The sequence below is a fragment of the Augochlora pura genome, chromosome 7 (genome assembly GCF_028453695.1).
Source record: "Augochlora pura isolate Apur16 chromosome 7, APUR_v2.2.1, whole genome shotgun sequence".
Taxonomy (NCBI): Eukaryota; Metazoa; Arthropoda; class Insecta; order Hymenoptera; family Halictidae; genus Augochlora; species Augochlora pura.
Genome location: NC_135778.1, coordinates 32,845,402 through 32,873,065, shown reverse-complemented (window position 1 = coordinate 32,873,065; position 27,664 = coordinate 32,845,402). Strand labels below are relative to the sequence as shown.

General features: G+C 46.5%; 1 protein-coding gene across 14 annotated transcripts in view; it reads right to left on the bottom strand.

Moving 5' to 3' along the window:
* The window catches only part of LOC144473278 (uncharacterized), a 159,281-nt gene that overhangs the window by 88,392 nt on the left and 43,225 nt on the right, over nt 1-27,664 (bottom strand). For 13 of the 14 annotated variants that reach the window (XM_078187014.1, XM_078187013.1, XM_078187009.1 and 10 more), the window contains one exon: nt 14,709-19,009. In XM_078187014.1, coding sequence (XP_078043140.1) covers nt 14,709-18,975 — 4,267 coding nt within the window. In that variant the 5' untranslated portion in view covers nt 18,976-19,009. Of the gene's footprint in view, nt 1-14,708; nt 19,010-22,717; nt 23,014-27,664 lie in introns of those variants that run through there. The other variant, XM_078187012.1, reaches the window with a different exon arrangement.

Below are 27,664 nucleotides of genomic sequence, written 5' to 3'. Positions count from 1 at the left end.
TGATCATCGATCTTCCGTAACATCGTCAGAAAGAAACGCAGGAAAGCGATCCTAGGCTCGTTTTAAAGCGCAAAGTCCGCACTTTCGAACGACCCGAGCCATTTTCCCCTAAAAATTCTTCGCATCGCGCGATCGCCATCCGGATGCTGAGTATACCGCGCGTGATAGAAAACGTGATTCCGCTTGAGCCGTCCGACTTAGGTGTTCCCCGCGGAAGAAAGCTAAAAGGATCGCAGTTCCGACGGAACCCGGACCATGGGAGCAATACCCGACCCAGTGTCGCAGAAGACGACGCGGCGTCGACGGAGACATCTCGGTATTTTCGCGTCGGAGTCAGCCTCCGGGAAAAGATGCCCGCGAGTAGTTGGCCGATCGGTCGATAAAGGTGACCGCGAACGAACGACCCAACAAGCCCCGTTTTGGACCGCAATAATCCCTCGATCGTTATCGCCGGGAACACGTTCATTATCTACTCTCTTTCTCCCTCGCTCCCTTTCGCTCTAGCTTACCGTCCAACGACACGCAATGCCTCCAGGCGAATATACGCATCCTGTCCGTGAACCTGCCGCCTAATCAGCAAACGACCGCCGCGAGTGACCGGGCCGGCATTCGTGCTGGATCCTAGTTTGTCGATCACTGATCACAGCTCACTGTCATCGCTTCAATTACAGCGGGAAATGGTCAGTCTCAGAGTCAGTATTCGAGCACCAGTCGCTGGAACGCGATTCTTGGTTACGAACTCTTCATTACGAAGTCTTGATTACGAACTCTCGATTACGAACTCTTGATTACAAGGTCGTGGTTACAGGATCTTGGGTGGCCCATGGGCCCAATAGAGGTCTTTCTGCGTTGGCTACAGGATCCTCTGCAGCAACTGGCATCCAAGTTCGATCGAAATTCGCAGGATCTTACTGCGATCTAGCCGCGACGCGCGATGAGTGTTGACGTCGCGACTGGCCGATTAGGGCACCGGTTAGTAGGTCTGTTAAGACACCAATCAGAACACCAGTCAGGGCACCAGTTGGGGCACCGGTCAGGGGATCGGTTAGGCGCTCGGTGAGCCCCATCGATCGCACCGACGACGGCTCGCGAGCCGGTCGCGTCACCGCACACACCCGGTTTACATGGACCGATATTGCCGAACAGCGGACAGAAGAGAAGAGAAGAGAGGCGAGAACTGGCGCGGCACGGAAGAGAACGACGCTGGCCGCCGAGGATTCGGCCTGGCAGAGGTGCAAAGAAGAAGGGGGGGCGGGGGCGGTTCGGCAACCTGCGCGCGGCGCAAGCGTCGAGGAACCGTGTGACAGGGTGTAGCCGCCGCCGACCGCTCTCTCGTGCACCTTCTCCGCCTGCTGCTTGCTGCCCACCTGCATCCTGAGGATGCTGCGAGCCGCGATCCTACGCGTCGCTACACGATCCTTGTGACGCTGCGACAAAACTCTGACACACACTGACACTGACAATCCGCGACTCCGCACAATGCCACAGTCAACGCTGGCTAATCGAGGATTCATTGCTGCCGGTTCGCGGTGCTCGCGGTACTGTTACCTCTGGGCAAATGGTCGGAGCACTGTGTATCTAGGCTCCTTTTCAACGGCGAAGTATCCGTTTCGGAGACGACCATTTTGTTTTATCGAAAAAATGTTATTACATTTGTAGCAGCAGTTTTAGCGGGAAATGTCGGTTGTTGAATATTTTCTAATTTTGCAGGGGTCTGCACATTGCAAACAACCTTGTCTCACAAACGGCGATCATGCTTTCGAAAAATGGAGTTTCCTCTTCTCATCGAGACCTAAAATATGATAACAGAATTTTTTTCTCGCATTTTTATCACGTTTTAAGTGAAGAGTTCGATGTCAACATTTGAGCAATAGGTGATAAATATTGAGTCTGATAACAACGATATTCGAATCGACGTAGTTTTGTAAAAAAGAAAATCGTTGGGCGACGTATCTAGGCTCATTTCGAAGAGCAAAGTATCTGTTTTTGAACGGTCTTCCTTGTTTTTCATAAACAATATTTTTACGCTTAACACAGCTCGAAAGTAAAAATTAGGAATTTCGTTGGCTTGACGAATCCAGATTTCTGTGAGAAGTCTGAAAAATTTTTGTTACTGCTGTAACCGCAGTAGAATGAAGCCGAGAAAGTCCCGGCTTTACAATTCAACCGAAAACTTGCTTCTAAGATTTTTTCTTGGCGTTTTATCGCGCTTTGACTGAAGAGTCCGCCATCCGCATTGGATTAACGTTCGCTCAATCTTCAGCGAAGAAAGTATTGACATTTGAACTAGCGCAACTTTGCGAAAAGAAATCGCAAGAAGATGCAACTAGACTGATTTCAAAGAGCGAAACTTCCGCTTTCAACCAGCTTAAGTCATTTTAGTGAAATAAATTACAGCATTGACGGACAGACAGAAAAGCAAAAAACATAACTTCTTGCAATTATACAAATCCAAACATGTTTGCAGCTGTGAAAAAATTTTCTAGGAAATAAAACCAACGCGGTTTTAAAGAAAGAAGCTTCCTCTTTCCAACCAGTATGAAAAATTTAATGTACGATTTTTCCTCGCCAAGTTATCGCGTTCAGTATTACAAGCATAATACGAGGATTAAACTAACTGAAGATTCTCTATATTGCACACCATCGGTCAATATTTGACCTGCTGCATCTCTGTAAAAAAAAAATCATGTCGCAATGCACCATAGCTTATTTTACAGAGAAAAGCATCCGTTTCGAGAAGGCGTGCCCAATTTTTCATTAAAAAAATATTCGCACCACACAGCGAATGAAACTTTACGACTATTTGTCTATAATTTTAGAATTCAGACACGTATACCTAATTCAAAAAATGATTATTTCAATTAAAATCACCATGACAATCGAGATTGAAGTTATCCCCTTCCGAGGAAACCATAAATATAAACCTGCGACGCTTCCTTAGCATTCTATAGCGCGTGGACAAAGACGAGTTCCGCGGAGGGTTCTAAGCAGATTAGACCGACGGCAATTAGAGAGCGGCGCTTTAAAGCACGTACAGGACATAATGGGTCGTGCGGTGCACCTGTTTCGATTCGAACATAACGAGGCGCAGTTAGTAATTAATCTTGGGGGGCCACGGTAGCAAAATTTCGCTCGCGGCAGCGTCGATACACGGAACACGGCGAATTGGACCGGGCCAAGTAGCGATTAGGACGAAGAGTAACGGCGACGATGACGCAACATCCCCGATTACGATGGGGCCGCATGGCATCGTCAGCTCTTTCCCTGACGCCCCGGATATCCCGCCGGCATTCCACGCGCACCAAGGAGATTGCAATTTTTTTACCGGCGCTGCGATTTCCATGCGAACACACACGCCGCGTAGATGGCACAGGAGATAAGCGACGATCGACGCGATTCCCATTCTTTCCCTCGCGCCGCGGAACCGCGTTACTCAAGACGCGACCCAATAACGTTACACTGCGAGAATCGAAGACGAGGGAGAACGAGAAACACCGAATTACATCCCTCTCCGAAAGTATTTTAGGACAACTGCTTGTTATCGCAGTGTAAAATGCAAAACGGGGAGCAAAATTGTGTCAACAGTTTTAGAATTGTAGAACTTTTTTAAAAGTGGTCCAAATGACGTTTTAACGCAACACTTTTCACATTTTTCTGCAAATGTTAGAGGGACTAGCTCAGTGTACAGTGAGTAAAATGTTATTTTGAAATTCAACTGATATTTGGAGTAAACTGTCGAATTTTCATTTCTGTATTTGATATAACTTGATAATATATTGAGTGTTAAATATATCGATATCATATATAAGTATTAAACTATCTATATTACTACTAAGTATTATCAAAGACATTATTAAGTATAATTAATTGATCTTGTTTAAGTTCAACAGCAAAGACACCTGCGTATAAACTTAACGCGACCCTAAAGGATTAAGTTAACCCAAATTCCTTAAAACAAACTTTCAAATAAATCTCAAGAATTCCAACAACTTAAATCGTTTTTTTTATCATATTCGCCAAAGTTTCTCGAAGTGTGCTAATACTTTTCGAGGGGGTTGTATCTCGGATAGGGGGTTAACGTCGGAACAAGATCGACGGCGCGGGGTCGGACACGGTTCGTCGGCCGCTTTGTTCGATTATCAATTCCGCGGAAACGGTTTTCCCCGGTCGTTGTCGCGTGCGCGAAAAACGGCCGCGTGCATCCCCTCGGCGGCCGGGACATCGAACCGGCCGTAGTTGCCAAATTCTCCTCGGGAAGATAGGCAGGGCGAGAAAAAAAAAAGAGGAGGGAAAATGAAGGAGAAATAAAAGAAAAGCGAGAAATGAAGGAGCGAGTTGAAGAAGAGGTGGAGAGACGGGGAGGGGCGGGGTGAAAGAAGGGAAAGAGAGAAACAGGGGGAGAAAACCGAGGGCAGAGGAAACGAGGTCAGCGCGGCGCAGGAGGGGGAGGGGGGCGGTGGGAAAAAGAGATTCGATCCCGTTCCTGATTTTTAATTAACTCGAACGGTGCCGGAATTCCGTAAAAAGACCGGGCCGCCTCGCGATTCGGCCTTGCGTCCATCGAGAATCGATGCGACCGCTTTGTCGCGGCTCGCCGGGACGCTTTTTCACAGGTGACAGACGAAAAATTGCGCGATTTTAACCCTCTGTCTCTCTCTATCTATCTATCTATCTCTCTCTCTCTCTCTCTCTCACTCTTTCTCTCTCCGCGCTGAAAACCAGACGAGGGTAGACGAGACGAGACGCGCCGCGACGCCGGAGGCATTTCGTTCGATCGATCCTAGGGACATCGGTTCGAAACGGCGCATCGCGACGCAGGAAATCAGGTGCACCGCGCGAAAATGTTTCTCCCCTCGCTGGGAGTTTGTCTTGTTGGTAAATACGCCGGTCGGCCGGCGTATTTGCGGTCGACTTCCGGCCCGGAAAAATATTTTCTGCGTCCCGTCCGGTCGATCGAACGGCCGGCCGATACCGCCGATTTCTTTACCAATATTTCCGGACGCGTTTTACGAATATCTTCAAATTTCCGCAGACTTCGAATCGTATATACCGGAATCGGTATCCGGTTCCGCTGTAATCGATCACCAATTTAACACGTTGACGCCAGCGCCGATATTCTCGATTTCCTCTGTGGTTCGGCTTCCGAAATTTACAAAAATTAAATAATTATGTTAGGATTATAATATTGATTGTCTATGTTTTTACTATTGAATATCTGTTTATAATGTTCAGATAAAATAACATAAACCTATTTTGTCATATCTATTTTGTGAAATGCAAGCAAAATAAACAAATGTACGCAGCCCACGGGTCTGACACGCATGACCCACCGGTGGGTCAAGCCGTCGTCAACGTGTTAATCCATTTTGTTATTCGTATATAATGTTGGTAATAATAATATCATTTTATACCATACTATATATAATAAATATATATTACATTATACATGTATGTACATGGCGGAAGAAAGAACGACGTTTTTAAGTTCAATTTCGATCAGACGAAATGGAATAGAATATCCGGATAATAAGTCATTTTCACGATAAAATAATCTACCAATTTCGCAATATCAATTTGACGAAGCATGTAAATATTTTGATGCAAAAAAACGCGATATATGGATACCACATGGATTTCTAGGCAACGCAGACTTCGATTTCTCGGCACCAGGGGCGCAGCCAACGCCGATAGAAGCTGTGCACCATCATTCCCGGTAGATCGACGCGTCCTTAGGATCCAGTGGTCAATAATTTGCTTTTAAAGATAATTAATTTAGGTATTGCAACCAGACAGTAACAAAATATCAAAGTTAATGTTATTGCAAACATAATGGTTTGATCTTTGACGAAGTTCCGACATATTCATTGTAGATAAATTCAAAGTATTGTTTCGTTACCCGTTGGTGGAATTCCATACATCGCTCTTTTTTGCGCGGAGATATTTATAAATTGCTTCGTATAATTAATGTTTCGAAATTAATAAATCATTTCAACGCGAAACTGGTCTACTGTTCTTTATAATATTCGATTTGTCCTCATCGGAAATTGACGTGAACATGTTCTTTTTTTGCTCTAGGTAGGACCATTGCCTAGCACGATTGCGCAGTACGATTGCGCAGTAGCATTACCTCTCATAATTCACACGTCAAATCGTAACAGAAATGCGGACGACGCGGAGATTGAGAAGCAATGCGATTGTAGATTTGAAGGACTATATCGCTATCCGTCTTCCAACAGGGAGTCAATCTTTAAGGAACAAATTATTCATATTAATCGTGGTAATCTGTTTTTCAGTTAGATAGGGTCTTTCTGTTCGTCGCGATTTTTCTACGATTGCCTCAAGTTTCAATAATTTTATTTAGAAGCTGTCGATACATTGATCTTTTAGAATAAGCGTTTTCCATCAAAAGAATGTACTGAACATTGTTGACAATTACATTCAGGTAAACGTTCAGCGGTATGTTAGTGTTCAATTAGTCAGAGCGTCCTTGTCGGTGTAAGTAGTCGTATTTCGTAAAGAGCTCCTCGCAAATATTCTGAAGAATATTTCTGATCCAAGATGGACTTCCATTGATTACTGCTGACCCTTGGTCCACCCTGTGGTCACTAGCGACCATCGTAGTGATCAGTAATGGTCAATATTATTATTATTCAAGTGTTCAATATTATTATTATTCAAGTGTTCAATATTATTATTATTATTCAAGTGTTCAATATTATTATTATTCCAATGTTCAATATTATTATTATTATTCAAGTGATCAATATTATTATTATTATTCAATATTCAAGTGCTTATGAGATTCGAGACTTGAAATCCGTTCCAAGCGGTCATTTGGCTATCCGGGAGAGTGTGTGGGACTGTTTACGGATGCTGTTCTCTGCAACTATGTGGACGGTGCAGAGTTCGAGAGGATGGTTGCAAGGTTCTTCGTCGGGATGTCTTCCTGTTTCGGGATCGTAATGCAGTTGCCTTCTGTCATTAAGTAGTGAGTAACTATTTAAAGAAATTACTACGTAGAAATTGTAGTATTTTTTTAACGAGTACAGTGACCAGAGGGTTGCCCGACAATCCTTTGAGTGGTAATCTCAATCTGTAATCTGTTTCTTAGTTAGATAGGGCCTTTCTGCTCGCCGCGATTTCTTTCAATATTTTCAACTATTGCTAATTTTATTTTAAACCTGTCAAAAGATCGGTCTTTTGGTTTTTCGGATTTTGAATTCGGTTTGATTTTGGTTTTTCGGTCACGCGTTTATCATAAGACGAATGTTGCAAAAATTATATTGACACATTCAAAATTGCAACGCGTTGCATTTGAGTTCCGAAATAAATGCCACACTGCGGAGTGTTTTCCATTTTCAATAAAATGACTTAGTATCGTGACAGAAAATGCACTGATCGCGATTGCTTTTATACAATAATGTCTGTTTCTTAAAATAGTGTTGCGCAACCACTTCTGCCGATGGCGATAGTTAATAACGCATCGCGTTAGTTTTTTCACATCTTTCTTTTTCATTTCTTATTTTTATGTATTTTTTATTTCTTACTTATATGTATTTTATTTTACTTAAGCCCATAGAAACTTTTAGCAAATGAAGAGGAAAAAACATTCTACAAAATTTCAGAAATATCATCGAGGGATGCGAGCTGTAGGATCATCAGCCGCCGTGGGATCATTGTTCGCCATGGGATTATCATTCGCCGTGGGATCATCGTTCGCCGTGGGATCATCGTTCGCCGTGGGATCATTGTTCGTCGTGAGATTATCATTCGCCGTAGGATCATCGTTCGCCGTGGAATCATCGTTCGCTGTGGGATCATCGTTCGCCGAGGGATGCGTGTGACTTATTAATAAGTGCGTCTTATTTAAGTTGTATTAAGTTCACTCAGGGGCCTCCGTCCCACAGGAGCATGCCCCGTGGGGGACACGGGGTGTAGCGTACCCGAGTTACCCAAATCGCTAACAGTATGTCGAGTATTATTGCCGATCACTTGTTCGTTATTCGTTGTAATTTTTCCTACCAACCATGTTGGTCCTGCTTGCGCAATCTCTCGGAGTCTCGTAGATCATCTTGCTCGGCGAGTTATCATGTGCCGTGGGTATCTACATGTAGCACTCACCTGCAACGGGGGACACTTCTCCTTATCGCCTCATAGCATGTCAGTCGTCCTCTAACTCCTCCCTGAGGGGGGCGGGCGCAGGGGGGAAGTGTCCCAACCGGGCGTAAGTGTGGGTGTTACTTTTGGATCCTCATTCCAATTGATAAAACGTCGAATAATGATATCTGCGATGCTCTGGGACTTGCGCAAGTATTGTTCGTGTCGCGTCACCCTAGAGTCGGAACCTTCTGCTCCGGCTCGTTTATGAGTCTCTTTTTTGGAAGAATCGGAACCTTCTGCTCTGATTCATTTTGGTCCCTGTGGATAAGTGGCCTCTCCATTGATCCACTTTTGGTCCGCGATAATACTCGACATATTATTTCACCGGTGAAAGGGAGGGAGCCATAACGAATGCCGGCTTCGTTCTGACTCCCTTCCGAGTCTCCAGTCACAGTAACCTCCACGTGGTGAGACTCGGGCAATCGATGTAATTTTCGATTTCTAATCAGCTGTATATTCGTTTGCAACTAATTTGAAATCGACAATTACATCGAGCTAATGGCTGTGACGTGGTGATAGGTACTTTTAAGTATTAAGTTGAATTTGATTTTCTTGTGTGCATTGCGTTATTTATTAAGGCGTCGCGTTATTTATTAAGTCTTGCTTTAGTTACTAAGTTGACTATCATCCGTCGTGGGATTATCATCCACCATGAGATCATCATTCGCCGTGGGATGCGTGCAAGCATTTTATTATACATATATAATATTGTGTATAATATATATTGCAGAATAAATAAATAACTTGATAAAACGGAACGACATTCAACAGCTTATTGCTAAAATTCTCCGCCACGAGTCTGACTCGTTAAATCTCGGCAAAGGGTTAACTAACCCAGTTTTTGAATAAATAAAAATTATCGTCCGCCGTAAAAGTTACTAATTCATACAATAATTATTCACTTTCCTTCGTTATTTCTGTCATATATGCTGGTCATTGTTTAAATAAATCTTCCTGAGTAGCGATGATCAAACAGATGACGATAATAATGTTACTTTACTCGACGAGTTAACGCGTTTAATCGGATGTAAAAGCTTGAAGGTAAACGGTATTGATGAATGGATGATTGTAAGCGACAATATTTTCGAGGGTGAAGTATTTAACAGATGAAATTATCGGGTCGATTAAACGATCAGAATTGATGGAAGACGAAGGGTAAAATAATTTGGTTGTTTCCAGTACAGGTGGGGTGGAAAAGTAAATCCTGCAGAAGTAAAGATCGCAATTGATATTGTAATGAGTAGACTGTGGATTTTGTGCGTTTATTTTCATATTGCATAAAGGATCCACAGTGTAGCTATAATTATTTTTGAAAAAGTGATGTGACATCGTATTAATTGAACGAAACGATGTCAAAAAAACAGAGAAAGGCCACCGACCTTTTTGTGAAAAGTAACATTAAATAAATATTGCATTCATATTATCAGTTAACATTATACATATACACACATAAAATAAGTATTATAAATATTTAATATTAATTCGTTTTGATATATATATATAGAAATCTGTAAAACATGCAGCCGGATTATATATTCAAATTTTTTAATTCTTCTAAGATAACAAACGTCTGAGTCTTTCATAGATAATTTTTACCAGTTCTTATGTTTTTAATTGTTTACTAATTCTGGAAATAAATATCTTAAGATTCCCTTAGGTATCGAATCGTGCAGATTTAAATTTCAAAACTATTCTCCGAGTGCGCACGTGTACCTCTCTTGGAAACTCTGTAACAGCTTTGCAGAACCAGAGTGGATCTGGAGGCAAATATTTGAACACATTAACGACGAACCATTTTTATTAAAACTTTCCTATACCAGGGTTGATTTCAATGATGTGGAATTCCTTCAGCACGTGTATACTAAGAATATGATTTTGTAATTTGAAGTGTAAAGTAAATGTGAAGTAAATGTAAATGTAGTCAAAGTAAATTCAAGTAAATATGAAAGTTTGTAACTAGCATATTTTATCTAAATTTTCAGGAGTTATATGTACTCAACTATTAGAAAAGCACTAATATATATCTTGCTATGCGTAGAATAAAACGTAGAATAAGAATAATTCTCGTTTCCTGTCCGTAATGTGTTGGCATCGAATCATGCGAATAGATTAGTACGACAATAGTCTAACATTTCCCTTGTTGTGAGAAACAATGAGTATCATCAAATAGAAGTGAGTATCAAATTTATTCTTAAGATAATTTCGAGTCAAGATAATTTCTCCTGCGTACCGATGGCATTTTAAAACACAAGTCAATATTTTTGCAAATAAAACTTAGGCCTCTGTAATATGCACTCTGATCTAAGTTTAAATTTCAAAGTTATTCTAGGACTGCGTTCTTCTATCCCCTTCTGGTCCGCACATGTGAAAATTCCACTAGAAATTGTCATCGACATGTCCGATGACAATCCCAGAAACCTCCCACTAGCTTGGTGATATCAAAATTTCCCCAGATCCGTTCATGCTCGAAAATTTCCGCAGATTCAGAAGTGCCTCCGAATTTTCCAAGTCTTCACAGCTGAACCAGTGGAACTTGTATCCATTAGATCGAGTCACAAACAACTTCCGCTATTCTATCAGACATCCATTTTATTTTTCTATTTACTTTTCCTGTTCTTTATCTTATTTTATTTAATACTTAGCGAAAGGCGGATCGTAAGTTATTTATAACTCGACCAAATGCTCTGTCACGGTTCCAAATCCGAATCACCCGTAAAGACGACATTCTCCTAGATTCCGCTTACCTTCCCTGCCGAACTTGCGCTTCTTCTTGCCGAGGCCGGGTCCGACGGACGAGCTCTTGCTGGAGCTCTTGTCCTTGCTCTTCCAACGGCTGAGCATGGACATTCTGACCGCGTTCGAACAAGTCTTGAGAAACCGGCGAACGGCCGGTAGATCGGATTCACAGTAGCCCGGAGATCCCGTTCGATCGCGTGGCCTCACGATCGTGGCGCGTCGCACGCGTTCGCTTTTGCCGGCTGCCCGCCACGTTCATTACACACGCGTCTTCGATCGTTCCTCTTTCTGTCACGTCCGATCACGAGCACCCGGTAGATAGAGAGACGCGGCACAGAAGTGATCTACGCGTGCGGATCGATCCTCGAACCCTTTACCAGCTATCAAAACGAACGATACTTTATAATCTGTTTTGCTCTCTCTCTCTCTCTCTCTCTCTCTCTCTCTCACCCCCTCTCACCCCAACCCCCTCTCTCTATATCTCGTTTTGCCTATCTTGTTCTACCCTAGGGGAAAACGCACGCGACCTCGGGTCGTGTCAAGAACGAGAAGCGCTCTACCGTTTCCGGTCGACGCGGGCGCAACAGTCGCGGCGACGACGGCGTCCCGGCGCCCATGACGTCGCCATCTTCCGGTCGCCGGGAGCTTCACACTGCGGGCGCGGGGGTGAGCGTACTCGAGCGTGCCGCGGGCCGAACCGGATCACTGGGTCAAACCGAAGAGAGCGGAGCGACTCCTCGCGGTTACCCTCCGACGCCGTCCCTAGCCGAGGATCGAACACACTCCGACAGCTACGCGCACATTCTCCGCACGAGATCGGGGATTGCCACGATCCGGACGATGTACGGGGGATTGTCCTCCCTCGCAAAAATCGCCCTAACGATAACAGCCGGCTATGTACGTGTACATATATGCAGGACGTTGACGTTCGAGAATTACAAAATCACCCGGAAGAAGAACGACAACAGGAGCAGAGAGAAGAAGACGATCAGCAGGAAGAGCACCAAGAATATGATCAGGTGAATCCTGAGCACGGTGAGGTCCACCATGGCGGGGATCGATAGCCTAGCGGTCGGTCCGGTGGCTCCTCTCTGCCCTTCGCACAAGAAGGAACAAGAGCCCGATCAGATCACTGTGTCCGAGCACTTCAGAGAACGAGAGGCCCGTCAAGGTCGCGTCGACGAACGATCGGCGTGCACAGAGGAAGCCGCGCCGCGGACCGGGGACATCGAGGGACCCCCCGGAAGCCGAAGCCAAACGCGGAGACGAGAGAAGACGAGCCGAACCGGTCGCCGGAGGAGCGGGTGCGAGTCTGACAGCCGGGTTGGGGCAGCCGGCTCGGCGCGGCGGCAGCACCGAGCCCCCTAAATTCGATCCTCGGATCGGCAAGCGATGTCCCCAGCGGCCGAGGACCACCGTCACTGGTCCGGCGAGGTCCCGAGGGTCCTCGAAGGTCGCGATCGATCAGTTACCCCGGTGAATAAGACGCGAGAGCGGCACAGGTAGAGAGCCAGCAGCCACCCCCGACCACCAGCCGCCAGTCGCTACCATCACTGAGCCGGCCGCTAGCTAGGCGAGTGTGACAGGGTGCGCCAACTCCGCCAGAGCCCCCCCCCCCCCCCCCCCCCCCCCCTACCGTCGAAAACCCGCGGAACCGAGTCGCCGTCGCCGGGATCTGCCCGAGTCCCGGCTCCCGGCACCTACCTTCCCCTCCGCCGCAGTCTCTTCTTGCTCCGTTACACGTTACACCGGCCGGCCGACCCCCTTTGTCCTCCTTATTTTCCCCTCTCCGTCGGCTCTCGCTCGCTCCCGAGGACCACCCCACCACCGTGGTTCCTAGTCCCGTTTCTGTCTAGCGAGTGCGGTGACGTCACGGGAACCCAGATCGATCCCGAACGCCCACCACCCTCGCTCCCCAACGCATCGTACTCTCCGCTACACCCCCACCCCTCCGCCACACACCCTTCTCTTTCTCTTTCCCGTGCGCTACCTTCGCCCGGCGTCGAACGAAGCCTGCCACTAGCTGCGCCGAAAACATTAGACGGAAGTACTACCTCTTTGACGCGAACACCGTGACCTAACCGCCGTTCGTGGTTTATGGGGCGGGAGAGGGCGTTTTGCGGACTACCCCCCCCCCCCCCCCCCCCATATTCTGACGAAGATGATAAGCGTGTTTCGGATTGATTCCTGTTGACCGAGGCTGATGGATTTTTAGCGGGTACCACCTCCGCCGGAATGGATATCGATCCCGCAGGATGGTTATTTATTGTTCCAGCTAGCGGGTTAATGAGGCCGGATTGGCGAAGTTTGATTGGGATGCGATGCACTTTCCCGAAGTTGCCGCGATTTGATTGAACGTTCGATTGATCGGCCCGGCTAGCCGGGGCATTTGCCTCGAGCAGTTTGGATCGCGACGGTTGGCTGCGGTCTGTTCGAAACCCCCGTTCGATTGTCGGAGCTGTTCGAAGCGCTGCTTTCCAATTTGTTGGGAGTCCCGCGGATAAGTGGCGCCGATTCCCGGCCACCGAAATATCCCGTCTGTCGCGCTCGATGTCACGGAACCCGTCCTCCTCGAGCGCGGAAGAGGCTTAAGGCCTAAGAACGAGATTTGTCCCGTGCTCGCGGGACGTGCCTGCGCGCCGTGCTGCGCCGCTCCTGGTCCTCCCTAAGAGGCTCATTGAGATGCATAGTCATACGCGGAGGAGCGGTTCACACCTTGTCTAGCTGGAATTACGAGCTGCAGGAGTCTTTCCACCGGAAGCGTCCGCGAATCGAGCCGGATAGTACACCCGATCCACGAACCTATCAGCCCTAACCTAACAGGTTCTCGTAGCACACCGCAAACGACGTTGCTTCATATAAAGGCGGGGGCTGTTTGCGAAATCTAATTAACCGTCGAACCGCTCGGATTTTGGCGATGTGTGGAGGGTCGTATGATCGTGGGAATAAAACTTCACAGCGGCCTGGCTGAACTCGTTTCAAACAGCGGTGCTTCCTCTTTTTAACGAAACCTCAGCCAGGCATCGAGCTCCGATTTTTTGTTGTTATTTTATCGCGCTTTGAATGAAACCTGTCTTTGTTACACTCCAGTTTGGGTAGCTTCATTAGAAGTTGAAAATTGTCAATATTCAAATTATTGCGGCTTTAGAAAAAAAAATCATAGGGTCACGTATCTGAGCTTATTTTGAAGGGTGTAATCGCAGCGTTCAGGGCATATTAGCTGTCTCATCATAAAAATTTTAACTCTGAGTAATCATAAATTGGGTCAAAATTACCTATTTCGAAAATTTAAATAGCTGTGAGTAACCCAATAAATATTAACACGTCTATCCGATCTCATTGTAAAAACCTCACAAAAACCCATCGATAACATCCGCGAAAAACGACTTTAGTCGCTGCTCGCTCAAGATGTGAAATGCCAAAAAAACGCAGCTATGATTATTTTAAACAAATCTATGGACATTGAATCAAGAGTATGAAGTCGCCATTTTGTAACATGATTTACAAGCTCACTAAATGTAGCGCGAAAAATTAACGATTTTCAAAGTACCATAACTTCTCGAAAAGAATTCGCACGACAGAGTGTCTTAGCTTATTTTAAATTGGAAACCCTCCGTTTTCGATACGTATAAATATTTTTGCCCTGAAATTTTTTCGCGTTATTCTACCGGCCTTTAAACGAAGGCTAAATCATCATTGACACATTTATTGCATCAACCCCAACCACCACAAGCAGTCCATAGAAAATCCTGCCAATGGATCACAAAAGACTCCACCAGCGCCACTACCAACAAACATAAATTACAACTCACCCTTCTGACGAGGTAGTCGCATGGGGTCAGCGCCGGGAGGACTGGTAGCCATGCGAGGATCCTGCCACCTGGGATCTCCAAAAACGTTGCTCCTGACAGCGCCAGGTGCTTTGGAGCTTGAATCCTTGGGCAGAGGAGGCAGAGGTCTATCAGCGTCGTACTCGGATTCAGCGCAGTGTGCCTGTTCGCGGCGTTCATGATGAGAGAACACGGAATCCGTGTCCGAAGTGCTATCTTCGCTGCGATGTCTCCTGGTAGGGGGTTCAGGAGCAGTGCCGTGTTTGGTAGGCCAGCTTCCGGCAGCTAGATCCTGGCCCACGGAAGACTGATTAGAGAAACTGACCCTCTTGGCGCCGCCAGTGGTCCCATACTCCACGGACTCGCCGCTGATGAGGCTCCCTCTTTTGAATATCGGATGAGGAACCTTAGCATCAGGATCGTTGGACTCCTCGTAGCCCGCAGCTTCAGGCTTCCTCTGGGGCTCGTTGCCTCTATGGAAATGGGGTGAAGCGCTCTTGGACCTTTGAGCTTCTAGTCTGTCAGGGTCCAAAGGCTTGGCCTGCAGCTCCCTGCGGTCCCTGATCGCCTGCTGCGGCCTGACTATAAGCACCGGCTGATTAGGCCCTTTTTGGCCCTGCATGAGCGGCGGCTTCCCACTGACAACGCATTTTCCCCTTTTCATGCTCTCCTGCCAAGTATTAGGCTCTCCACAGACAGCAGGAGCTCGGAGAGTGCCTTGCCTAGGCCTGGCTGGGCTCTTGGCTCTGTGGACTACCTCTTCGGCCATGTTCTGCTCGTAGATCCTCCTCTGCTGCTCCTCGTCCAGCTTCTTCAGCTGCTGCCAGTACACAGCCTCTCTCACCTCAGGCAAGTCGATCTTCCTCCCGATCTGCCGGAGATTGGACGCAGTCGGCGAAGTAACTGATTTCCTTTGAGCCTCTAGAGCCTTCTGCTGCCAGTAGAACGCTTCCAGGTGCTGCCTAGTCTCTTGCTTCGACGGGGAAGTCGCTCCACGTTGTGCGTACACTGGCTCTGGCACTCGCTGGACGTACAGGACCTCGTCCGGCCGGCGCTGCTGATCAGGGGAGCAGGACTCCCTCTGGCCAGGACTGGCGACCTTGACTTTCACCTGACCAGGCGAGTTCTTGGGTTTCTGGACTTGCTGAGGCTGTCTTTGAACTTCTACTTGCAGATCCAAGCGGTTGGTCTTCTCCGGGACCTGACTTCGTTGAGGACTCCGCTCTTGTCTAGGTGCAGGAGTGGGAGAAGTGGTCCTACCCTGGACCCAGGCTACCCTGTCCTCCTCGTTCTTCTGAAGACCAGCTCTGTAATCTCCCGGTGGACTTACGTTACTCCTTTGTACGTAAACTGGCTGTGGTCGAGGCATCTCTGCGGGGAAGCTGGAAACAGAACCTTGGGTGAAGGTCATCCTAGGTGGTGAGTAATCCTGTTTCGGATCCATGGGTCCGGAAGACTGTAGTCTAGCTGATCCTGGAGAGTCGACTGTTGCCCTAGGATCATTGGAAGGCCTGGGGATTCTTGATTCGTAAGGTGGTTCCCTTTTGGGAGATGCTATCAGGATCTGATCGTTAGGCTGCGCTCTTCTGGGAGCTGGCTGTGTTCTGACCTTGGCCTGTCCACCTGGAGAACAAGGTCCTGAACCTGGAGAAGGGTCGAAAGACCTCCCTTCCAATCGCTGAGTCCTATCCCCATTCTGAGAGCTTTTCGAGGGACTAAGGCCTGTAGTTTCGGAAGACCTCTCCTGATTGGTAGGTGTCGAGGGTCCAGGCGATGATGGCGTCACGTCGTAGATTCTGTCGTCCATACATCTGGTCGAGGACCTGGACGGCGACTTCTCGTTCTCGTAAATCCCATCGCGTTCGTCGAGATCCTTCGTGTTCGTCGGCGAGTTACCAGGAGACTGGAGATAGTATTCGCCGCTTTTGGAGCTGGAGGGCGAGAATTCGCTCTTCTGGCTGGAGTTGGGCGTGCAGCTGGAGTCAGCATAGTCTCCGGACTTCTGGCTAGACCCTGGAGAAGGATACTTAGGCGATCTGGCTACCGGAGTGCGGTTATTCGGATTCACGATAGGCTGCCTGGTGATTTTCACCTGGGCAGACACCGACTTCAGGATCAACCCTGATGCGTTGTCATTCTCGTAGAGTCCAACGTTCGAGAATGTCTTCTGGGCGTACATGTTATCAGGTTCTCTGTTCTCTTCGAGGTAGTTCTCGTACAGGTCAGTCCTCGAGTGGGGAATTGCTGGCAGTGGTCTATCTACTGGATGAATGGCTCTCGGCCTGACTAAATACCGTTCAGTAGGAGGCGCAGAGATCCTGCCCGACGGGCCATGGTTTCTATGGAAAAAGTACCGATGGTGATTAGGCTCTTGAAGACTGTGCTTGCGCTCCAAGTGTCCTCGTCCAAATTCCTCGCGCTTCTGTCTCTGCTCGAACTTCCTGATATCCGGAGAGATCCCCAAAGCGTTCCTTTCAGCCCACCGGTCATCCGGAGCTATTGAGCTGAGGCTGGAATCTGTGGTGTAGGACCTAGGCTGGCCAGCTCTGTCCCTCAGCAAGGCTTGCCCATCGTCTCTAGCTAAGTGATCAGGAGTACTAGTGATGGGTCCTTGGTCGGGGAATAGCTCCCTTTTGATCTCGTCAAGGCGTTCCTCTATCATTGACCCATTCAGACTGTTGTCCAGCTTGACATTCCTCTTGATGTCCTCGTTCAAGTTCATGGTGTCCGGGGAGCGAGTGTAATTGCCGTTCTGCTGATACCTGGCGAAGTGCCTGTCGTCCTGTCTCTTTTTCTCCTTAGCCTCCTTCTTCTTGTAGTCCTTGCGCGAGTCTTTGGGCGAGAAGAAACCGGGCAACAGTCTACGCAGGCCCAGCTTCTTCTTCTGCTTCTCCTCCTTCTTCCTCGAGCAACCGACCTCCATGCTGAACTCGCGGATCAAATTCGCGTAACCGTCCCTACCCGGTGAGCTCCTGGTGATAAAGAGATCGATGGAGTCAGTCGAAGATGCTATCCTGTGGTCCTGCATCAACTCTAGGATCCGATCCTTCCGCCACTGATACCTGTCGTTTTGATTCCGTCCGTGAACGTCGTCGTCGTCGTCGTCTTCCTCATCGTCGATCCTCTCGATGTCCTCGTCCACAGCCTTGATCCTGTCCTCCAGGCAAGAGTCTGAGTCTACGGTGCTAACCAAGTCGCTGCTCACCACTGTCAGCGTCTCCTCTAGCTCGGTGATCGAACCTCGGTCATCAGCACCCTCGCTGAACAAGGTCCTGTGCTCCTCTTCGACACTCTCCCTTGAAGAGACGCTGCCTAGCTCCTCTATGTATGAGGACTTTGAGGACTCAGAGGATCGACGCCGCTCTAGGAACTCGCCCGACCAACGCTTCTCGACTTCGGAGACCTTCTTTGAGTAGCTAGGCCTTTTCTGGGTGTCTGATTCCACTTCTTCGAGACCTAAGTCCTGTTCCTCGATCCTCAGCTGCTTGTCCAGGCTTTGTCTGCGCAGGAACTCTTCATCAAACTCGGCCAGCGGCTTCTCATTCGCATTCGAGTCGACCACGACCTTCACACCGCAGCTAGCCCTCAGCTCCAGCAATTTCTTGTACTGCTCCGCCGTGGTGGCGTCGATTCTGGTACTCAGGTGCTGTTGAAGATCTTCTATCTTCGACTGGCTTCGTTCCAGCCGATCCTTGGCGTCCCTTTCCTTCTTGTCTAGATCCTCTATCTTCGAGTCCGTTGAATTTTGGGGTTCTTCAGGGTCCTTTGACTTCTCTGGAGATTTAGGTTCAAGGACAGGGGTTTTCAGGATTGGTTTCGCTGGGACCTTGGGAGGAATTTTATTCTTGACCACGATGCTGCCAATAGAGGGGCTTTTTGTCAGCCTGATCGGTTTGATTCTCTTCTCCAGGCTGCCTCCCGGACTCTTCAAAGTCGGCGAAGAGTTGGGGATGTCCTCCAGTAAGGTCTCTTCGGGGAGAGAGCTACGATGGCTCGCTTTCGGTGGGTCTGGTTTAGTTGGAGTTGCTTTCGACGGCTCGGATTTGATCGACAGTTTTCGAGATGACTCGTTTTTCGTTAGGAATACTTCTCGGGACCCCGAAGAGGACTCTAACACGTACTTCTCGACGGTGACCTTGTCTACCGAGAGGACCCGCAGTCTCTCCCGCTGGTCTGTTGCTTCCCCAGGCTGCTGAGGAGTCTCTGATCCCTGGGTGTCGTCATTGGCCACTTCTTTCGTCCCCTCCATGCTTCCTCGATCTCACGATAATTGCTGACGACGCCTGAAATGCAAAATAAACTGGCATTGCCTTCTGTCGTTGCAAAATATTCGTATCTGTTTGCTAACCATTCGTCGGAACCAAGGTCAAACGCATAATCGCTGTGCCGAAGCACCGCAACGTTTGGTGCAAGAGATTCTGAGTGTGCATCTGATCTTTTTATGACTAAAATATTGAACCATAGATTCTGAACAAAGTCTCTAGTGTGTGCCAAAGCGATAACAGTGTATGAGTTTTTTTTCCAAATTTTCGGTTTCCTGATTTGCCAGATAATCGGCCAGATGTTCACAGCTATTTTGATAGAGGACCCTGGTCCTGTTACACCTAATAGGTTACGTACACATTTCAATTTTTTGTATCTAGATTTCCAAGTTAATCATAGTTGAAACATGACGTAAAATGTCGCCCGCCGAGTTGTTCATTAGCGTGCGTTAATGGACCATCATTAAAACGATGGGATATCGATCGAATCCGACAATTGACGATGACGATTGCCGGATGACGCCGTGCAGGCGCCAGGATAATGTCAGCCGCGGTTTCGGTCGTGGGTGTCTTGTTACCGTGATTACGAGAAACCGATCTTGGAGGCGTGCGTGCGTGCCCACGGCCATCTCGGCTTCTACATTACGTGACTCGTGCCCCGTTCTCGAAAGAATGTCGCAGTCTCCGGTTCCATGGGAGACCCCGTCGGCGACGGATCGCGCCGCGTTTCGGCGCTGACGAATCCCCGGTTTCGGTCGTTTACACGGAGCCCTCGAAACTCGACAAACCGAACGAGGGGGTCTTGAACCGGTGGTCGTCGTCTTCGAAGCGGAAGAACCGATGCGGCGAAGCTGCCAGGAGCAACGACCGTAACCAATTCCCTCCGCGGTCGGCCCCCGCGAACCGTTCGACGCTCTAGTCGTTTTTGATCCCGATGCAGAGCTCTTTTATGCGCCGTTTACATTTCCTACAGGCCGGACCATAATCCAGGTATCAGAAATTTACCGATAAACCATCGAAGCGTTCCCAGGCCGGACATTATAGAAAAATAGTCTGGGCAACGTCGACAACTCCATTGAAAAGAAATATATTTATTTCGAGCGTGAATAAGGCTTTTCGAATTCAAGTGTGACAACTAGTTGGAAATTTTGTATCGTGAAAATGCAATCGCGTCTCTTTTAAATAGCAATGAAATCTACTGAATATAGCGAATTGAATATAAAATGTTTCCTTCTGTACAGTGTACAGTGTGTCTCAAATTTGATCGTGCATCGTGCCAGGAAATTGTGTACGGCGCGTACGACAATATTTTCCAACAGAGCAACCCCGGTGTACCAGTTCGCAACAAGGAAGTGGTATTATTTTTACTACTGACGCGTACAGGGCGTTTCAGAAATTGAACGTAGTGCCGGCGTTACGTCAGGCTCCGTTACAAGCACTTCGCTTGCGTAATCGACGCGGGCAGCGCGTATTTTTTCCCTAATCGTCGTAAGTCAACACCGAGAGGTGTTCATTTCACCGAGCGAATATTGCGTTTCCCTCGCGTCCCTCGTTCCGCTTTGAGGGCCCCACTCCTCACTGTCCTCGCGGGAGACCGATTTTTCGACGCGCGCCACGAATGAAGCGGAACCGACCTGTAACAGTAATACGCGGCACGCTTCGTGTATTGTTACATAAATGGTCGCGTGCAATACCTGCGTGCTTCAGAATACTGAGAGAAATACAGTCTCCTAGGACCCCTCCAAAATTTATCGGAACTCCCAAAATCCTCTAAAAAGTTATTAGGGTCCTCAGAACCGTTTCAAAAGCTACTGAATTTATTTGCGATTATTTTGGGGAATACTAGTGGTTTTAGAAACTTTCGGTAGGTAACGCCATTTTTGTAACACTTCTAGCAGGTGTCAGAATTTTTGGAAATATTTCAGATGCTGTCAGGATTTCCAAAACTATCTTAGAAGGCACCAGGAAGATTTAGAAACTTTTCGGGAACTAAGTGAGCTCACAGATCCCTTTTAGTAGATTCAAGAATTCTTGGAAATCTCTATGTAGTCACCAAAAATCTGGTTAGTCTCTGAAAAACTATCAGGTCCAGTTGGATCTTTTTAAAACCAAGCTTGTGAATCGCACTTAGAAAGTAATATAATTTTTAAGACGCTCCCAGAAGCTGCCAGAATTTGTGGCACACCTTCAACTACTATTCAGATCCCAAAGACCCTCTTAGCAGCTACCAGGTTCGTTCATACCCTTTTCAGAGACAATCAGAGCTCGCAGATTCCTGTAAAAAGGTTCACAAATTTTTTTTAACTCTCTGTGCAGTCATCAAAATTTGTCGAACCCTTCCAGGAAATTCCGTGCTCACAAAAAGTACACCCAATCCTCGAGACACCAATCCCATTCGCGAGACGAAACCAGCCCTCAAAGACCCCTCAACTCTTCGCGAAGTCACGAGCGAGCAAGTTCAAAGGTATTTACAAAGGGTCAAAACCAGGAAGTCCTTGTGCAGACGCTAAAAATGACGGCCCCCGGCTCCCTGTGTTTATTTTCTTCTCTTGAAATCCTCTTCCTGGATTCTAGCTGCTTGGTAGCTCGTAATAGACCGAATAAGAATACGACGGCTGGAGAACGAGGATAAGAGGATGCAGGGAGCGTAGGGTGGGAGAGGATGGACGTTAATAATCCCGAGTTAACGATCGACAGGGTCGGTGGGCTCGGCGGGCACCGGTACCGCTGCTAATTATCGCCGGCCTCGTTATCCCATTATCGTCATCCGATATTATCGCGGGTCGCTGCTCGCTTTGCCGGTTGCCGACCGTCGGTCTGCAGGATGCACCGTCTGCCGGTCTCCTCGTCGTTCTCTCTCCCTTTCGCCCTCTGTACCTCTCTTTCTGGTTTTCGGCTCGCGAGTGCATCCTGCAGCGCCGGACGTCGCCGAGTTACGTAACCGAGGACATTCCGCGCGCGAGCGTTACGAAACCGGCGAAACAGAAAAAAAACATGATCGCGCCTGGCTTATCATTAACGTGTCATTCCACGGAGTTTTTATGCGAAACAGACTCAAGAGTTTTTACGATACTGCCGATGAACTTTCTGTTGGATCGACGGTGGCGACGGCAGCGATTTTTTATTTTCGGTATTGATGCGAGCGGACATGATTTTTGCAACGAGGAAGAATTCATTTTACCTTTGACTTCGATTTAGTGCGATTATGATATAATATTATTCTAAAAATATTGATGATCACCGAGAGAATAATTTTCTCTAGAACTATGTGTAGTGTTGACAATTGTTTTGTTAATGTGCAAATAATGTGCGCATAAAATACATGCGCGTAAACTGCACTTGGGAAGGTGTCTTAAAACCTTGACGAATTCTGGGACTTTGAGAATCGTGCAAAATCACTCTCTATATCTACTAGACAGTTTAAAAAGCACATTTGAATCGTGCAGAATCACTATATGTGCCTCCACTAAATAATCCAAACATATAGATCTATATAGATTAATTTTCTTATCGCTTCAAAGAGAAAAATCATCCTGGCAACTCGATCTTCGAATAACTGCATTTGCAAGTGCATCTGCGAGCCTTGACAACACCCGCAGTCTCGTGAATCGTGCTAAATCAATTCCTGTGCCCTTACTAGAAAAGCCCAATGATCTATAGACATCGATCCACAGATAGCATGGATCAATATTCTTGCACATCAGAGAAAAAGAGCGCCGATCTACTCACCAGGGACAATAAGTGCGAAAAGATCGAAGACAGCTGTGGTCCCAGGATCAGTGGAACAGTCACCTGTTCGCCTAATCGCGGTCAGGATGGCAGGATCGTAGCAGTAACGATCCCGTCGTGATCCATTGTCGTGATCGATCCAAAACACTCACGGCGTCACCAGCATATTCGGTCAAGTGCCACAACGACGGATAAATACGTGTTACGCGAAAGGACCGGCGAGCCGCGACTAGTAGGAACCACAGCGTCGCACCACGTGGTGTCTTCTGGATCGTCGATCGTCAATCGTTCCGTGCCGATCGGCACCGGGCACCGACTAGCATCGAAGACTTCGCCGGCGCGGGACAGATCGGCGCTCGCCAGAAGAAATTAATTCTTCTCGAGGGGGGAAAGAGGGGGACGCTGAGAGAGGGACTGGGAGATAGAGAGGGAAAGATATGCTAAGAGTGGGAGAGAGAGTGCAATGAGTGAAAGAAAGAAAAAAACGATAAAGCGTGAGAGAACAGAGAGAGAGAGAGAGAGAGAGAGCAATTGAAACAATGAGTCGTAAAATGAATCTTCAAAAATGTAATACAATTAAGAGGTGAAAGAGATTAAAGTAAAGAGAAAGAGGCAGGGCATATAAGAGGCAGAGAAATGCAAAGAGTAAGAGAAAGATAAAAGAAGCAGAGTGGAAAAAGGGAGAAAAAATTAAAGCAACATTTTAGGAACGGAATCAACAAAAATACAGTGCAGTTAATAGTGATGGGAAAGATTGAAATAGAGAGAGGGAAACAGAGGAAAAATATATGGAGACAGTGAAAGATAGAGAGGGTAGAGTGGAAGAGAGGACGGTAATAGGAGAAACTTGATGCAAACTAAATTGGCAAAAAATACGGGGCAGTTAAAGACGCGGAAAGAAATGAAAATAAAATGGGGATAGTGCCGGGGTATGACGAGCCAATAAGGAGGGAGATGAGCAGGGACACGGAGCGAAACGAAGAACAGGAAATAAAAGAGGGAATAAAAGGCCGGGGCAATACGTTGCAAACTGAATTGGCAAAAATATGAAGCAGTAAAGGAGATAGCGGAAGAAATGAAAATGAAAGACGGAGCGAGCCGGTGAGCCGGTACGGGGGGGGGGGGGGCAGAGGGCACAGCGGTAGTGCGACGAGGAGGAATGGAAAGCCAGCGATCAAGGAAAAGGTGGAAGAAGAGCAAAGAAGTGAGGAGCGACGAGGAATTGAGACGAAGGACGGAGTGAGTGACTCAGGGAACGAGCGAGTGACTGCTGGAGAGCAGGATAGACGAGATGAAACACCGGGAAAAAGAGAGAGAGAGAGAGAGAATCGGAGAAAGAGAGGTGCAAAGTGAATAAACAAGTGGACTGAGAGGGACAGAGAGGGGCAGGGAAGGTAGGGGAGGATGAAGGAGAACTGGGAGTCTGTTGATGTTTTCGAGAATGAAGGGAGAGAGAAAAAGATTGAAAACGTGAAAGGGAGAAGAAGAGAGACACAGAGATCCAAAAGGAGAAAAGGAGAGGCACAGAGGCTTAAAGAGAGGCATAAACACAGATCCAAAGAGAAGAAAGGAGAGGCATAAACACAGACCCAAAGAGAGAAGAGGAGAGGCACAAACAGACCGAATCAGAAGTAGAGAGACAGAGAGACTCAAAGAGAAAGGTAGAAAAGAGAGACGCAAAGACAGTGAGAGAAAAATAGAGAGGAAGAGAGACAGAAGGAGGGAGAAAGGGAGAGAGGGGGTCCGGGCAGATGAGCCGGAAGGGAGAAAGGCGAAGGAGGCCGAACAAAGGAGAACAGACTCGAAGCAATCACGAGAGCGAAGAGAGACGAGAGAGACGGGTTTGCTCCTCGGCTGGACTGAAGCCCAAGCCGCGGCTCGAGCTGCTCCAGCCGTGTTCCACGGCTGATAACGAGAACCGCAGGTACGCGTGTTTGCTCGTGACGCATCCCACTATCAGTTCACAGCGGTTCTCAGACCCTACATGAAGCAATTCGATTCTGAGAATGCACTGTTTGGTCCCCATTCGACCTTTTTACTGATAACAAATGCTGAATGATCGTCCCTGGGCTGTTGGGATTGTGGGTGTGCCTGCACACAGGTGAGACTCGGAGGTGATAAGAAGAATTTTTTTTTCAAGTCCCTCGATTTTGGGTCGATATACTTGATGCGTTTAGTGAGTCGTGTTCTCTGTGGAATGTATGTTAACGTGATATCGTCGGTAATTTGTTAATTAGTTTATTACTCTTGATTTTATTAGTTTGATTTAATTTGAGAGATTTAATTCTAGAATTTTAGGTTCTTGAGCAAAGTGAATTCGAGATGCTTTTGTACATTGTCTTTATGATATATAATATTTATTTTCAGCCTCTCGGCCAAGAAATAGGACTTGGTTTACAAAAACCTAACTCTGCATTGCTATCTTAACCTTTCATTCATTATACAATACATTCACATTCACACACTTATCTCATATACCTTCCCTTCCATTTCCATTGAACATTGTCTTTATGATTTAATATATTTCGTAATTTTTGTTGTTGTAGTAATTGTTAATTGTTGTGGATTTTTATGTTTCATGTTATTGGTTAATGTCAATTAACACGTTCCGTGCCGAGCTGTATTTAGTCGACTTTTCATCCTGGTCAATAGAAGCTTTAAAAATCAATATATTATTTATTTATCAATTATAGTCGGTATAATTATGAAGCAGACTTGTTATGGATCTATTCTTTTAGTGGAAATTATTTCACGGATTCTTACTTGTCGTAAAATATTTTTTTAACGCATTGAGTAACTATTTAAGCGTGTACCACCAGTGTTACACGTGGCACGGAATGTGTTCAAGATTTCGATGTAAGTTATTTTCATATTTTGTGATAGCCTGTAATTTAGAATTGTGTCGGTTATTTTAACTTTATTTTTAATCATTAATAAGTTAATTATTTATAAATCAAGTTAATTATTGTCCAGGAGGATACTTAACCTAAATCGTTGGAAGGTAGAAAATTGCTCGAGTCGCTTAGATTCCTACGGAATGCATTTCTTGCATTCCCGCGACCAGACTACTCCAGGTCTTTAATGCAGTTTCGTATTTTCATAGTAAATTTAATGGGAACTAGACCAACAGTGAAGTTTCCTTCGTTCATTAAAAGATTCCTCGCGGTGAAAGTTAAATAAAGATATCGCGAATTATGGTACCTGAAGCGTACGGTTCTTTCGATTAATTATGAAATGTACATAGTTTCACTAAAATTATCCTGCGGCCTTGAGAACATTTATAAATTCTCAGAACTAGTATAAATTCTCCGCCGACTATATTCTACGTTTTATTCGCATGGAATTCTTATTTCTGACATAATGCATTTACTGCAACAATAGTGGTTATTGTGCGCAAGAAGGGTTAAGAAGAGAGTCAGAAGTAATCTCGAGCGGGTCTCGAGGATCAATCTATCGAAGACCTCGGCGAAAATTCGATCTTGCCTCGTTCGCCAACTTTTGTCCCCTTTGAATACAATAACCGCATACACCCCCTAAACTGCATCGATGCACCTGACGCACACTGGCACCGAGGACTTTCCATAGATTGTAAAAATATTTCGAGAATAAAAATTTTAATTCAAAAATGGATCCTTGGTACAATATTTTCAAACTATTAAAATAATAATTCCAAATTAAATTCCGATGTTTTCAATGCGACCGTCCATTTCGCTAAAACAAAAACTGGTCGAATAAATTGTCGATAAACAACGCATCCAAGTCGGGAAAACGATTTCGGTCACCGCGTAGATTGTGCAAACCATCGACCGGTTGTTTCGGGTATGCAAGGCGAGCGGGTGGTTGTGCAACGCGAAAGAATATCGGCGTTGTGACACAGCGTCGTGTATAATTTCGATCGCCGATCAAAAACAAGGGCTATAAAAACAGTACTGAAAAAAAAAGAATGGGAACTGGACCGTCGAAGGACGGCTGCGAGCGGCCAGGGTTCCTTGGATTCCACGTTCCCGATTGGAAAACCGTACACGAACCTGCCGCTTTTACTCTCGACGGCTGTGCGGCAGTTCGGATATTTAATTATAGTCGGTTTTAACATTGTAAAAGACCCAGTTAACCGGCCGTTAAACATTGGTCGAACGTGTGCTCTCGCCGTACGAGGCTCAAATTGGTTTTTAACACGGCGATCGTTATTGTCCTTACGGGCCGTTCGCGAATTACCATTTTCATTAAAATGCTACTATGAATCAAATATGCATTATAATTGCAGATTTCCTCACAGAGACAAGCTGCGGAAGTTCATGCATATTTACACCGTTATTGCCGGATCTAACGAGATCGGCACCGAAAGAAATCTCACCTTGTCCTGTCGATTAATTAAACCGAATATTAATGGCAAAATCGAACACGAAAATGAATCGAAGCAAAATCCGTTCGTAAATATCAGTTTTCCGTGCTCTGCAATATTTTCAGCTACACTTTATGCATTCATTTACGTAATGGATCTGACCATTGGGCTGAACAACTTTTTAATTAATCAAACGTTTTTGATTACTCAACAATTTAATTCTTTATTTTAACTATTAAACCTTAGTCTTCAGAGCACCGTGTATAATTTTGACTATTTATTTTGTGATGCGTCATCGCGAATAAAATTGCGCTACCAAATAATCGGGTATTTAAAACTTTCATTTCTTAATTTTATCAGTTGAATTGTAGATTTCGCTGCAGACATATAATTTAGATTGCGATGCATTCGTTCGTGCTCAGTGGCACGAGTTTCGGACCACGTTGATGGGGGGGAAAAGTTCGATACTGCGGACGCCTCCAATAATTTTCAGCATCGCTAAATTATTCCCAGAAGAAGGGGATGCAACGTGTCGAGGAAAGTTCGAAGCCTAAAAGGCTCGTAAATTCCTCAAGGTGCAGAGAAACGCAGGCAACGCGCGGCTA